This window comes from Anticarsia gemmatalis, chromosome 10 (assembly GCF_050436995.1).
Source record: "Anticarsia gemmatalis isolate Benzon Research Colony breed Stoneville strain chromosome 10, ilAntGemm2 primary, whole genome shotgun sequence".
Taxonomy (NCBI): Eukaryota; Metazoa; Arthropoda; class Insecta; order Lepidoptera; family Erebidae; genus Anticarsia; species Anticarsia gemmatalis.
Window position 1 is genome coordinate 6,680,840 of NC_134754.1, and position 15,315 is coordinate 6,696,154.

Here is a 15,315-nt window from a genome sequence, read left to right on the forward strand (position 1 = left end):
GAAAGTTCTTTTTCTTAAAACGAATCTCGAAATTATACTTACCTAATCTCCAACCCACATTTAGCCAACCCCTTCTTCAGATATTTTTTTATATTTAAATATGAGCAGTTAATCGATAATTTTGTTCATTTATGTACATTCGCAGAGGACTTAAGGCTCGTTGCAAAGCTTGTTTATCTATTCATTTAGACTGTAGTCTTTGGACTAAAGTACTCTATATTTTAAATATCTTATATTATGACATAATGAGCAAGTAAACACTGACGTTTTTCAATAAAATTTATAAAAATGCTAACACAATCCGTAATCGTAAAGCTAAAATAGCTGTATTCTGACATCATGTTTGAGAATACAAACATATAAGACGGTACCAACTATAAGATCATAATACACGACAATGTCCAATTACCATGCGAATTGCACGAAATCTTCATGTGAAGAGGTAACCAAAGGTGGCAAGTCAAAGAAACTGCTTACTTGTATGGTATGTAGCCCTATCTACTTTGAAGTTGACGTCCGTGGAGCACAAGAGGCGTTTTAGATAGGGTCGTTAGGGTGCTTTTCTGCCAAAGATTACCTATGATATTACTGTGTGTACTGCTATGGTTGTATTTGAAAACCACCAATCATGATCAGTAGCGCATACGAATGAAACGGACTCAACTAAGCAACGTTTTCTATATGGAAGGATGCGTGCTTTTGGAATGACTTACAATAGGCACCTGTTTCACACATATCTACCTACAGCTGCCTTGTGGCGGCACTTAGTAAGTCTTACTCGCGCTGCTGGAATAATAGCATCAGTTTACCTAGCCAGTTTCGTTCGTTCATACTCGCGGTTTAGGTAGACTAGAGAGGTAGATAGAGTACATATATAGCTATAAGACGGATCCAAATTGAATAAAAACTCAATATCCCTGTTTTAGCCATTCTGCGACTGCGGACGATGTGTATGCCAAAGTTGTCCTGATATCTTAGAAATGCTAAGCATCACTGTGACTGATTCTACCTGTCATTTCGGTTCGAAGGTCAAACCTGAAGAAAAAGAAAAAGAGAAGCCCAGCGGATCTGCGAAAACTCCGTCAATTCTCGACGTATTAAACCCAGACAGAGACTGCAACTGCGAAGTGGTGGCCCGCGTGTTGCGCAGTCACGTGCATAAGAATATAGGGATGACAACGCGACGCGACGAAATAGACGGTGTCGACACCAGTTGTGAGAGCAAAGGACGCAAACCTGACCATCGTTAAATACCAACTACAAACCTTTCTAAAAGCTACTCTACTTTGCCATAACCTCTGCTTACAAAACATCAACAACGTAAATAAAACGTAGAAACTTCATTTGGTTTTTTATTACGGTAAAACGCTGTACAAATGATACACAGAGATTGTCAAAATCGTAATGCCACACAAAATACGGACTTTTTTACACAATAGCGCCTTTTGGATTCGTTTAATCAAAAGAGTGAGAAATAACAAATTAAAGATAAAGTTCTTTGTATTTTTAACACTTGTACTATTTTTTGCGTCAGTTTCTTATAGCTGTTACAAACTTGTTAGTGACCGATCAAATTAATATGACAAGAAAATATAGATACCATTGTAAAACTTCAGTGAAAATGTATGTACAATTATGTAATAAAGTCATGCATCCATATTCTCCTCAGTATCTTTACCATTTTGTTCCTCTTCTTGAGCCTTTTTGAATTTTTCACAGAGATAATTCCAATATTTGCTTCGAATTTTATCATACTTGCCTGCTAGAGCTTGGCATAGTTCAACTGCTCTAGTGGCATTGTGTAGACAATTGGTCTCGCCTTTCTTGATGGCCTCATCGCAAATATCTATTATAAAAGCTAGTAAGTAGGGAGAACGACATTTGTTTTTATATAGTTCTTCACAAAAAGAAGAGACTACAGCGTTGCCACTGACGCCTCTTTTATCGTGTAATAATACTCCTTTTAAATAATTCCATGCGCTCTCATTGTTCTTGATAAATTTGATCTTTTCCAATGTGTAGCAGATTTCCTTTTGTACATTTAAGTCTGACCAGCCCAGATGGTTGTTGACGACGAAGTACCGTTGATTCCACGCTGAGTTGTTACGCACGTCATCATTGAGAAGATTATCAACGAAATCCATTTCTCGGTCGTAAAGCCTGTAAAAATATTTGTCATGAATGAATACAGAAGCAATATAAGGAAGACCTTGGCATTAATCTTGAAGTAGTTAAAGCAAACAATTTATATGATTCACATTTATTTATGTGTACTTAAGATTTAATACATTGTGGTACAGCAATAAAATTGTTACAATAAACATAAAACATTAAATTCAATTATTCCATAAGTACTAGCTGCTATAGATACTGTAAACTTTACAGTGGAAACTGTTGGACAGGATTTGGACTATAATATTTGCAGTGTAAATTATATTATACATACCCAAAAGTCTTGATAGCCCATTGTCTGTGCTGCCAGGCATGGTAGTTCTTGGGATCTTGCATTAATGCATCTCTTGTTAATTCTAACTCTTGAGTAGGGTCTTGAAGCCACTCCACCAGCACTCTCCGGTGATGCCATACCTGGGAAAACAGAGCAAAATTTAGATAAATGGAGTGATGACTAAGATAATCATATGTGGCCATGTTGATCATGGGATTGAGGCTATGGGATCATTATCAGGTTAAATTTGAATCAATAAATATTTTCGATGCCTGGAAGCTTTGAAGTGTCTCTTCATTTTGTTGCAGGAAATACCTTCTTAACTTTTAAACATAGTTCAAGTTTGAATTGGCATAGATAATTAGCGTTTTTTTGAAACAAGACTAAATGTTTTGTGGGTCATAGAAAACAACAAAAAAAATGTTGTCAAAGACAAATAATGTCAAATTCCTTTTATGATTATTACCTGATAATTTTTGGGTGAATTCTTGATAATAGCTTCTACATAGTCCAGTTCAGATCTTAAGTCACTGCCTAAAGCTTTCAGTAAGTCTCTCCTGTAATGATACAATGGAAAATATAATTATTAAATACTTCACAGCTACTTAGAACTAATTGCAATGTTATAGAAGGATTTACACTTTAGAATACTTATTCAAATAAAAATATTTGGTATCTGTCTACCCCTATGGGAAAAAGGTGTGACTTTATGTATGTTGAAAAAAAAAATATCCAAAAAAAGTTTCCAAGGATTTGTCTATGTCTTCTCTAAGCAACCAAGTTTACAGTTTCCTAGTGATTTGAACAACATGAGGCTGAACAATAATGACTTTTATGCAATAAATATACAATCAACATGAAGTATATCACAAAGTGATAAAAATCAGATTACAACAAGCTGTAACCTGTTTTTCTTATGATCAACTGAATAAGCATTACAACACTTATTTTTATCTGAAAGTGAGTAATATGTCAATGGCAAGTATGTTCAAGAATTTTAATTCATTCAGAATTCATCACGCCAATTAGAAAATAGTGTATTATAATATGGTGCTAATTGGAATCATTGGCTATGATCCAGTTGTGATAATTTATAGCTTATTATTCTAAAGAACAATAACTGAGTACTATTTTAAACTCACCTATATTGCCACACTGTATAGTTAGCCGGGTTCAATTCAACAGCATCTTTTGTAAGGTGCAATGCTCGCTCAGACTTCTCATTTTTTTGGAGAACAGCTCGGAAATAATCATATACATCCACAACTGAAAAATAAACAACATTTAAGTTTAAAATATGCATATAATCTTCAAGCAAAAAATATATTTACTTTAGTATATCAAGGTGAAGTAGATGTCAATAAAGTTTAACCATTTGAATATAAATATTATTATCTAATCATATAATATCAAGTGATTTTTTATGTGATCCATGTGTGCCCTTTCTAAAATGAAGGTTAACTTAACAAGTCAATCATTTTGAACCAGTTTTAAAAAAGTTTTTCTTTGGTATATAATGTAAGAGAATAATCTAGTCTGAGATGATGAATAGTGCTAACTTAATATACGTACATTTCTCTGAATGAGCGATCACCACAACATAGTTGGGGCCCTCGTCTTCAGGCACCGGAGTCACGTCGTTCCACTCTGGCCGCTCCTTGTAAGACACCCACGCCTCATCATTGTCGCCGCTATCATACATATCTATAACAGACATACTTGCTGCAGTCCTACACACTAACTAAAGACTTCAAGACAGTATTCCACCAGTAAAAGCATTAAAACAAGGATAGTACTGATAATACCTGAGCATACACTGTATCACGACGTGAATAAACAACGGCCAACTATCTAGGCCGAAGGTATTAAAGACTTAATTATACGTGTTGTCTCGTATCTATTTAAATACACAGGTAATTTTTGTTTGATGGTCTAATACCTTGGCAAGCAGAAGAAAATGGCAAGTTCACGACAACAATTTCATGTGAATTGACACATGCCACAGATGTTGACAATTTGACCCTACATTTACATCGGAAATTCTGACATATTTATGACAGTTCAGATGTAGGATAGTAGCCTTTTGAGCTTCCATTATTAGAATAGATAGAATTAGGATCAAGTAATGAAATAACATGAATAATAATGACAACTTTATTATAAATAGAACAATGTAGGTACATAATACATTACTGTTAAAACTAGCAGGTAATAAATTAAGAGGAATCTTGCATTTACAATTAATATAATATTCTAACAATTAACTTTCCATTTTTACCAGCCGTAGGCAAGTCCAAGTCCATTGGTGTAGGTCATGTGGGATACAGTAGCTGCAGGGGAATACGCTACTCCTAGAAGACCAGCGGTTGTGGCGACCTAAAAAGTGAAAGTAGATAGACGTTGATTCTAATTACGTACAAAATTAATATCACACGTCCCCAGCATCTCATCACTCTAAACATGGTCATCCACACAATACACATATGACATAAGTAAATTAATTTTGTATTGAAAATAATATACCTACTAATAACCTTACCGTAGGTACTAATCTTACCTTAGCAACAGGAGCGGCCAAAGGAGCAGCATAGCCAACGTGTGATACTAAAGGCGCTGCAAGACGAGGGTAAGCTGAAGCTACGGCTACACCAGGGTTGCTCACACGGACATCAGCTTTACGTACGCTTGAGAAAGGAGTGTCGATAGCTTTCGTGTATGTCGATACCTGTTAGAAAAACAAAACATTTTAAGTAGGAAAATACAGCTAAATACTAAAATACAGTACCGACCAAATTAGTTAAGGTACGTAGTACATAGAGGTTTATTCAAAACCATTGAACTTTAAGTAATAGGTAAGTTCTATACCGATAACTAGAACTTTCCCCCAGAATTTTGTGCCTGTCACAATTTCTATGTAAATTTTCAACGAGGGGTCCCGGTCATTATAAAATGCTCGTAGGTACTAACCTGACCGAGATTGAACGGGGATCTCAAAATGTTGGAGTGTTGGGTGGCGACAGCCGGTTGCGCGGGGTAATTGCTGTATGGGTTCCAGCCGCCATAAGCATATGGCGAACTGACAACAGGGGATAGGAGCCCGGCGTTAACGGCCGCCAAGCACGCCAGGAAGACAATCTGAAATTAACGTATAATCAAATTTTAATGTGGGCACCTACGTAATTACGTGGTTACTTTAATTATAATTTGAATGATTTATTCTTAGTTAGCAAGAATTAGCAACTTACTTTGAAAAACATATTTAGTGTTCAACCCTTCGAAGCTTAAACCAATATGCCGTGTCAACGGGCGGGTTAGCCTTTTATAGTGAGTCTAGTATGTCAACATGTTTTAATGAAGGGGCACATGTGATAAGGCAGTAATATAATGTTTGACAGTGTTCATTGTATGCGGCGAGCTTTGGAAAAAGCGTAGGTACGCAGGCGCGGCGCATACGCAAGGACAATAAACAGCCGGCCGTACTGTCACGTGCCGGTAATTGAATATTAGATCATTATGTACAGAGCCTATTAGTTAAGGGTTAGATCAAAGGTTTATGACAGTCCCTTTTAAAGAGTCTTACTACTACTAATAGGACACCTATGCGGAAAAAAATGGATCCACCCGTTGACCTCCCAAAAGCGATTCCTATTTTCATCCGTTGTCTGACAAAGCTTCATGGAACAATTGAGCAAAGCTTGGGATCGTGGCAACTGGGCCGGAAAATGGCCTGGTGGCAATATCAGCTAGTATCCATATTCCAGACTGCAACAGAGAATATATGAGCAGAAATTGGAATAATTCAGTCTTGCTTGGAAAACCAACTTGGAATCCAAACCAAATAAGTTTCTCGTGATCGGTAGCCGCGTCCACTTTTACTGGAATCCACGTAGTTTATAAGTAGTTCATGTAATATCCATGTAGATACTTCATACTTGTTTTGAACAGCGTCTTTATTAGTGAGACCAGTCAAAGTACTGATAAACTAAGTATATTGAGGGTTTACATAGGTATGTTTGTTTCTAGCTAACTTGGTAAACTGAAGCTCCTATGTACATACGTGTAGGTACAGTAATAGGTTCGGGTTACTATTAAGCTACTAACTGTTAGATTAAATCGTTGAAAAAGAAAATAGAGGTATTTTATTGCGGAAAATTGCTTTTGCTATACCTACCTGCCCAGTGCCCGTCTACAATGATTTGGTAAAATTGCTCTTGTGTCTCCGGAACTTTTCACACGACATCACACAAACATCTACTTAAGTACAAATTTTTGATCGGTTTCACACCGAACAAAAAATTGTTGAACCCACAACCTCCTGACGCAATGTTAATGACGTGACGACCACTTTAACCACTGAGTCACGCAGGCCTCCATAGAACCTATTTAATCATACGCCGTGAAATATGCTTAGTAAGGTTTTGAAAAGGTTGAATTTATGCTAACAAAGATTTCCATTCCGTTTTCATTAAAACCTTTAATCAGCTAACATAATCTAAAAAATCATACTAAGTATTTGTTGGTAGGCAACTAGGCAGGCACCTACTTGGTAGACCCATAACAGTCTTCTAACGATATTTTTCCATAGTGATCACCTACCTGCCTTCCATATTATGATACGATCATGACACATGGGTGGCGCATAATAACAATAATGTCCGTTCGTAAGTGGAGCAAGTGCGCCGACTTTGTACGTAAGTGGGTGATTTTATTTAATTTATAATAGCTATTGGTATGCTGTTCTAGATTTCTATTTTATTGATAAATGATAAATATGTTTAGAATTCAAACAGTATCAATAGTAAGGGTGTACTAATACAGTTAGATAGGTACCTTATTTAAAATGTGCCTGACCAGACGGGGCACTGCGTTCAGAGGTCTCCCTTCGTTGGATCGGTACTTTTTGTACAATAATATAAATAATTTATATATAAATACTCTGAGAAATGGTCTACCTAATAGTTGAAGGGCTATAAGTTCTATAAATACCCAAGTAAATTCCATTTCCTATCACAATCTGATAAATTCGACAAGTGCGCCAACCTAATTGACGAAATTAATGAACTGTAGTCTATACCTTTATACCTATCCATAAATCGGTAGTTTAGGTACCCAACTTTGTAACACAATTCATGAAAATTTGCAACACGCAACATGTGGCTAATAGCCGATAGCCAATTTCCATATATTATTATCAGCACACGTGCTCAACGTGTTAGATTGTGAGGCAGGGCGCGGTTCGCCTTGTCTATTATTCATTACAGACATGTTACAGACCAATCTGTATGACCTAAACCTGTCAGCTGAGTATGTTATCTACCCACGAAGTTGACAGGATAGGTTCAGCCCTACAGCCCAACAATTAGGTAGAATAATAAATTTGTTCCCAATGTGAGTCGTTCACTATTTTCTCGAGTAAATGGCAAATAGAATGTGTAACATAAGCATCTAAGTAGGTAGGTAATTACTGGTAAGTAGGCTCCTAAGTGCACTTTGCAAGGGGGACAAAATAGCAAACCAGAACGATTTCTAGGCAATAATTCACAATAATTACATTCGTCACGCTGCTCGCTGTCGTCACGGGACAAGCCAAGTGCATCACAAGCATTGCAGTTCAGTGTGTATTTCACAAAGCAAACAGCCGTCTTTTTGTGCAAATATGTGTTCGTTTGAAAAACAAATGGCTATACTTCTGTATACAATATTAGTGGTCAAAAGTGAGAGATGGTACTCTGCAACAATTATCGAAAGGAGGGACAATGAGACTAATTCACATGCAGATAATTACAGAACGGATTATCTGCAAAATAGCGAAGACAGATTTATGCCTTTACTGATGATGCATCCGAAAGAAACGAAAAACAAGCGTCATGATTTCAAGTCGACGAGAGATGATTTGGAATCTAATATGAACTTGAATCAAAACTCAATCTTTAAAGAACCTGATGCTATCGTAATACGCTACAACAATACAATAAATAATGTTAATGTATTAAAAAGGATACGTCCGAAAAGGAAACATATTCGGAAAAGATGTCCACCAGTTAATTCGAGGCTCGCAAAACAGTTTAAATCAAAACATCCGACTAGAACTAGATTTCTGGAAGTGTTTCAAGTGGTAGAGTTTGAACATGTGGTCTGTACTTCTAGCAGTGGTTTGGAGGGAACATGTTTACCTGAGTACGAGTGCACCGAGGACGTTGGCTCCATGATGGGGACTTGCGCTGATGGATACGGCACCTGTTGCGTTAGTTAGTAGAATAATCATCCCATATTCCAATACCTACTCTCTATTTGAAGTATCAGCTTAAAACTAATATAGGTTCTACATGGCCAGTCTAAATTCTTACGTTTCTTTGTAGCTCAATTCCTATGTGACAGTCGCTCCTCTCCGCAGACGGGCTGGTTTACAAACCCTGACTTTCCTTCGCCAAGTGCGGAGAGACTGTCTTGTGCTTTCGCCTTGGATAAATCATCAGACGATGTAACACAGATACGGCTGGACTTCAATGCTTTTGAGGTAAAACACTGCCGCCGAAATTTAATCAAATTTTTACGTTAATATTAATAGTTTTTTTTTGTTTTTAGTTACTTCCACCTACGGATGGTGTGTGCCAAGACGATCAGTTCATAGTGTCGGGACAAAATGTCAATAATATAATACCCATCCTTTGCGGTATTAACACCGGACAACATGGTACGAAACCATAGTAATGAAAACGACTATAGTAATTTACTAATTAAAGACACGTTTATTATCCCAAATGTTTGGAAATTCTGTTTCAGTTTACGTCGAAGTTAGTGATGTCGATGGACCCGTTTATTTTACATTTCAAACTGCGTCTTCTGAAAGCCGGCTATTTTCAATCAAGGTGTGTATAATCACTAGCTTTCGTAGTATAAATATTTCCTTGTTGCAATATCCAGGTAAAAATTGGATTACGTTCTAGGTGACCCAGCTGACGTCATCAGATGAATTAGCAGTTCCTTCAGGTTGCCTACAATATTATAAAGACTCTCAAGGTTACTTGGAATCTTTCAACTACCGGGATAAGTCTGATATTGTTATTGCCAGAAGTCCTAGTTATTTAGTAAGTGTACCTACACAAGCTACTATTTAACAAACGTAGTTAAAGAAAGTTATAGGTAGGTATACCCACTACTGTTTTCTGAAATGAATGGATGAAAGAAGAAGGAATTCGAAGCAGTTTCAGGGGCTAGCCGGGGATTAAAAGCTGGAATATTTCCACAGATTACCTAACTTCCTATATCCACTGCGAAATTTAAAACAAATCTTCACCTAACATTTAGAAGGATAACATTTTAGGTAATACTTATACGAAATCAAGGAGAATTGTATTAAGCAAGACCTCATTACCATTTCAGAACAATCTTAATTATGCGATGTGTATAGAGCGCGCGCCAGAGACTTGCAGTGTCACATACACCAACGTCGGTAATATGCAGATACTCAATTATGACATAGGTAAGTGGTTTACTAAGCGCAGTTAGCCTCAATTACACACCCTTATTTATACCACATATACATATTATAGGCACCAGATAAATACCTGTAATAAAATATTATAGCAGAAAGCCGATTTTCTAACATTTTGAGAAATAAGGGTTAATGAGATTCTGTGGCCTTGCTTGACTTGGGGACTAGCTTAAATGGTTAATAATGGATACGAAAGTCTAGTAGTGATATACGAAATCATGTCTTTTTCCCCTTGTGGTAGACAGACCAACGAAGTACTGAGCAAAATCTTACAATGGAGAATGTTACCTAATTTTGATTTTTAGCACTCCATATTCTCGTTTAAAAATAAAAAATACTGGTGAAAGAATTACTTCGATACGTCAATTAGTTTTCGATTTATAAGTAAAACAAGTTGTAACCGCACGACGCTTGCTCTCGGTGACGGTGTGACGTCACTCTACACTTGCTCAGTCTGGCTCACACAGTCCGCTTGAGGTCGCGCGCTCGGTGCGTTGAAATTATTCCTAAATACTTTTAAAAATGTTCAATTCAAATACTAGGAAATCATATGTTGTGCCTAAATGTAATTTAATATTATGTAGGTAAGTACATAAGTAAGAATAAATAACTTCATCTTATAATGAAACAATTTCTAACCGGATTGATCGCGAGTTTATTGATTTTACTGTGGCAGGAAAAATGTAAAATCGATAAGTATGCGATTATTTCGGTTAAAGGCGCTCATACCCAGTTGCCCTCACCAGCCGGTAAACGATCTGTGGGTTAAGCAACCGTTGGCGCGGTCATTCTATAGATGGGTGACCGCATTGTGGTATTTGAGCTGGGCGTCTCCGTGCTTCGGAGGGCACGTAAAAAGTCGGTCCCGGTTGTTATCTACTAAGATAACAGTCGTGCCATGTCAAAGGCCTTCGGGCGGCTTGAACAACTTTGACACTAGGTTGACCACTAACCATACGACAAACAAACAAACATTTCGGTTAAAACTGTTTCATTATAATATGCAGTGATCGTAAATATCTAACATTATTACTTATTATACCTATGTATAATATACTAGAAGCCGCCACGACTTCGTCCGTATGGAAACCCTTCCCGCGTAAATCCCGATCCTTCGGGAACTTGAGGATAAAAAGTAGTCTATGTGTTATTCTGGGTCTTCAGCTATATATCAGATTTCATCGTAATCGGTTCAGTCAAATTTGCGTGAAAGAGTAACAAACATCCATACATACTTACATACATACGTACATACATACATACATATACAAACATACGTACATACATACATACATACATACAATGACAAATTTATGTTATTTTATGTATTACTTATTTACTTATGTATGTACATATGTACATTCTCACAAACTTTCAAAATTTATAATATTAAGTAGGATTTCGGAAGCAACAAAACCTCTATTTGTTTCACAAATAATTCGCAACCATTATTCCATTTATTTTAGGTAGATTATCCGATTGCCCTTTTTAAAATCCTTAATGCATTTTATTAATCGAATAGTATTTACTATTATTATAAGTTATTTTATATATAAGCGGACGAAAATACAACAAAATACTACGCAAGCTATTACACCTACAACAACGATTGGCGACTTAATACTAAGCGGGACGCGGCCCGCGCGGCGCGGTGATGTAGTATGACGTCACAGCCGCTCACGCGGCTGTTAGCGGGACTCGATATTTTTCGAAACTTTGAATGCTTATAAAATCAAAACTATTCGGTATTTTTGACTGAAACAAAAACTAGTTTATATGTATACACACAGGCTATACTGTGTCAAAATTACAAGCGATTTGGCATACCTAGTAACATTCTCCATTATCGGAAGTTAACAAAACGCGTCACGGTATTACACTCAAGTTTGTACTATACTTAGCGGACATAGATCAGCTCTGAAAAAGGTGTCAAGTTATCTGTTGGTGACTAGAATGAAGTTACATTTAAACGTTGACCTGCTTATGTACCTAATAGATGTGTTTATTTATAGTTATGGCTGCTTACTTCCTTCAGCATAATATTTTTCCTTATTCCTTGATTAATTTAACCCAGTGACTGACTAGGTATATAAAACAACTAAGCAGTTACAAAAGTATACAATACTACAATATATTAAATAGGTACGTACTACATTATGAATGTTATCGTAAATTTGTAACGTTTGGTTGACTACAATACCTTCTGTTATAATCTGTTTATTGCATCGACTAATCGTTTTACGCTTATATACTTATGCAAAGTGCGTTTCCATACCATTAAAATACGATAGATATCAATGGAAGCCATAAAACGCTTTAGAAGAGAATCCTGTTTGAAACGATGCCCCTAAGCTTAGGATATTATCAAGTTAAAAACTTGATGAGAAGATAAAGCCACATGGATGGACGGTTAAATATCATTTCACGAATTATTTGCCTTAGCATTAACTCAGTAATATTCATAGTTAGCTGGCTTTTCTCCTACAGATGGATTACCGACAATCCCGCCGGATCAAGCGGGCGTTGAGGTTCTGAACTGTCCTAACGACTGGTTGTTGATAGCAGCTATAAGACTTTGCGGCGATCGTCTCAATGATGGCTCAGTGTTTCAGGACTTTACCGTCAATGCGCCTATAACTGGTATGTTTAAAAATACGCAATTTCGAAAAGGGCACATGTGTTGTGTCTTTGTAAGTTAAGTACTTTTCAAAAAGCCTCACTACTTATTACTAACTACTTACTTCTAGCTACAACCTACATGCATGAATGATAATGATTGAGAGCAATAAAGAATTTGAATTTGAATGTATGAATCGGGTCTTAAACACGACTGAAGATTAAAGATATTCACACCTTAAATTCAGAATAATTATATAAGGTTTCATACTCATTAATTTTTAATCACGTTTAAAAGCATACTAGTTTCGAATTTAAACTGAGAGGAATGGATTTAAGTAAATCTTATTTTCATTGTACCTATATTATACCAATTATATGTTTCCAATGATTTTTTTTATTTCAGATAATAGTGCGGGCCCGATCGTTGTGTGGTTTAGATCAGACGAATCTTACGTTGGTACTGGTTTCAGACTTTTATATCAACAGAATTCTTGTAGTGCATAAATTACACAGATTAAAATTAAATGCATTTATTATCCATTAAAAATATAATTATACATGTACTTATTTTTACATAATAAAGTTGTTACTTATTAACAGTCTCCTTTAAATTGTGTATTATAAATGCTAATGTACAATTATTTGCATTTTTTTAACTTTAAGTAGGTATTATTTAAAAATACAACTTTTTTTTAAACTGTTTACATTAGCATTGAAATTATGTGTAAGGCCAAGGTTATTGTGGTTATTACATCATAATAATATATAATTATTGTTTATGATTAGTATATCTTTGGACAACTTCAACAACACACAGCCATTTAATTCTACTCTAGGACTGCAGAAAATGTTCTCTTGAGTACATGACAGTTCAATAGATATACAAATAATGATTTTCTTTAAAGAAATATACATACAGACACATATCACACAAACCTTCATTTACAAAAATAATACTTAAACAAAACAATGAGAGATAGATACATAAGATTTTTTTTCTAACAACAATTAAAAGCATTATATTACATTAAATGCACTTACATGACATGTTCTATATTTATTTTATTAAACTCATTCTTTATTTATTCTTGACTGAGTTTTTCTTTTTAAGGCCATCTCTAACAATATTATGGAACGAAAGTAAGATTCCAACCATTACAATTCTAAGGAAACCCATAGACACTACCTGTAGGACTACTTGTTTGGCATTTTCTATGGTACCTCCAAACAGGGTTGTCAGTAATGTTCCCGATATGCTGTACACTGAGTATGTTTTTCCAACCTGTAAAATAAAAATATTTTAATGCATCCATTGAAATCCAATACTGTACTTAGTACTATTATTCTAAGGATATTTTACTAGTACATAATCCATATTAATATAAATGCGAAAGTAACTCTGTTAGTCTGTTACTCAATCATGCCTAAACTACTGAACCAATTTGCATAAAACTTGGTATGGAGATATGTTATTATGACACCCCAGAAAGGGCATAATATAATAGCTAGTGATACAATATAATAATAGCATGATAAGGGAAGAAAGCCTTCATTTCGTTTAAATAAGAATTTGATAAGATCTAAGCACTTACAAGAGCATCATGTATCATCTGTTTGCCAACATCATCAGCTGAATGCAAGCCTGCAGTCCCAGATATGAGTTTGGTCTCCTCAGGTTTAGTAAGTTCTTCATTCTTGAGGCCAGGGGTGTCTGTGTCAGGGGGGAAGGCTACCATGAGCCTGACTCCTGTCCCTACAAGCTCCATGTTCACAGACTCAGCTAGACCACGGACTGCCCATTTGCCAGCACTGTATGCACTGTAGCCATAGATACCTGAAAAGGTTAGAAAACTTTTTTTAACTTACTTGTTCTAGTTATATGTATAAAGAAATGTTTATTATGATTCAGTCAATTTACTATTGAGGTAGATACTTTATAGTATAGATAATTAAATTAAATTAATAAAAGTATAGCTAAACGTATTAATATAAACTGAAAACTTCTTACCAACTAAAGCAGCTTCAGAGCTTACAAAAACAATTAATCCCTCATTTCTTTCCTTCATTCCCGGTAAAACCCATCGAGTAGGATACGCAGTGCCGAAGTAGTTCAAATCAATCATTTGTTTGATATCTTCAACCTTCATTTTATCAAATTGACCGCAGATGCACATACCGGCACAATTTACCAACATAAAGATCGGTCCGACCTTTTTTTCGAGCGACGAGAGACATTCTTCTATAACTTTGTAGTCGGACGTAACGTCTAAAGCGGCGTGTTGGATTTTCTGGCTGGTCTTATCAATGCAAGCAGCGGTTACAGCCGTAACGGCTTCAGTAAGTTTAGTGACATCCCGCCCGATAACAGTTACGTGAGCTCCAAGCCTGGCTGCTTCCACAGCCGCAGCTTTTCCTATACCGCTAGACCCGCCCGTAATAACAACATGTTTTCCTTTTAAGTCTTTATAAATTACTTTCTTATCTAGTGCAAAATGTATAACAAGTCCCAGACCGCACAACACTGCTAGAAGTAGAAATATAAAAATAAACATGTTATGGTTTACTAACGAATTTTCGTGGTACAAGAATTTGAGTTTAAAGTATCACTATTTTGCTTTTTTCAACGCCTAAATCGAACGTGTGTGTTCTTCACGATTATAGCGACTTTAAAATTCAATAGAAGTAGGGTGGTAAATGGTAATACAAGTTTGACAAGCAAGTGACAGCTGACAACTGACAAGCAGTGTGACCAACT

The 15,315-nt window shown here is 36.0% G+C and overlaps 5 protein-coding genes across 6 annotated transcripts; 2 read left to right on the top strand and 3 right to left on the bottom strand.

The window, feature by feature from the left end:
* Positions 1 to 259: 259 nt before the first annotated feature.
* LOC142976127 (uncharacterized) lies at positions 260 to 1,250 on the top strand. The gene is made up of 2 exons (XM_076119363.1): positions 260 to 484; positions 1,029 to 1,250. The coding sequence occupies exons 1-2, from the start codon at positions 398 to 400 to the stop codon at positions 1,248 to 1,250; spliced, it is 309 nt and encodes a 102-aa protein (XP_075975478.1). The 5' UTR covers positions 260 to 397.
* An 89-nt stretch (positions 1,251 to 1,339) lies between these two features.
* Fnta (farnesyl transferase alpha) lies at positions 1,340 to 4,459 on the bottom strand. Its single transcript, XM_076119362.1, has 6 exons — positions 4,252 to 4,459; positions 4,019 to 4,150; positions 3,589 to 3,712; positions 2,913 to 3,003; positions 2,447 to 2,586; positions 1,340 to 2,160 (listed from the first exon to the last, which is right to left on the bottom strand). The coding sequence occupies exons 2-6, from the start codon at positions 4,146 to 4,148 to the stop codon at positions 1,647 to 1,649; spliced, it is 999 nt and encodes a 332-aa protein (XP_075975477.1). The 5' UTR covers positions 4,149 to 4,150; positions 4,252 to 4,459; the 3' UTR covers positions 1,340 to 1,646.
* A 127-nt stretch (positions 4,460 to 4,586) lies between these two features.
* LOC142976066 (pupal cuticle protein C1B-like) lies at positions 4,587 to 5,818 on the bottom strand. The gene is made up of 4 exons (XM_076119274.1): positions 5,692 to 5,818; positions 5,414 to 5,581; positions 5,004 to 5,171; positions 4,587 to 4,822 (listed from the first exon to the last, which is right to left on the bottom strand). The coding sequence occupies exons 1-4, from the start codon at positions 5,701 to 5,703 to the stop codon at positions 4,721 to 4,723; spliced, it is 450 nt and encodes a 149-aa protein (XP_075975389.1). The 5' UTR covers positions 5,704 to 5,818; the 3' UTR covers positions 4,587 to 4,720.
* A 1,777-nt stretch (positions 5,819 to 7,595) lies between these two features.
* Positions 7,596 to 13,096, top strand: LOC142976017 (uncharacterized). 2 transcript variants are annotated; one of them, XM_076119201.1, is made up of 8 exons: positions 7,596 to 8,694; positions 8,806 to 8,963; positions 9,032 to 9,140; positions 9,230 to 9,315; positions 9,394 to 9,534; positions 9,830 to 9,929; positions 12,429 to 12,581; positions 12,964 to 13,096. In XM_076119201.1, exons 1-8 carry the CDS (start codon positions 8,103 to 8,105, stop codon positions 13,062 to 13,064), a joined length of 1,440 nt encoding a protein of 479 aa, XP_075975316.1. In that variant the 5' UTR covers positions 7,596 to 8,102; the 3' UTR covers positions 13,065 to 13,096. The 2 variants fall into 2 exon arrangements, with proteins under 2 accessions (XP_075975316.1, XP_075975318.1); XM_076119203.1 differs by having other exon boundaries at positions 9,403 to 9,534.
* Kdsr (3-ketodihydrosphingosine reductase) lies at positions 13,075 to 15,261 on the bottom strand. Its single transcript, XM_076119209.1, has 3 exons — positions 14,569 to 15,261; positions 14,153 to 14,394; positions 13,075 to 13,842 (listed from the first exon to the last, which is right to left on the bottom strand). Exons 1-3 carry the CDS (start codon positions 15,110 to 15,112, stop codon positions 13,639 to 13,641), a joined length of 990 nt encoding a protein of 329 aa, XP_075975324.1. The 5' UTR covers positions 15,113 to 15,261; the 3' UTR covers positions 13,075 to 13,638.
* Between the last annotated feature and the right edge of the window lie 54 nt (positions 15,262 to 15,315).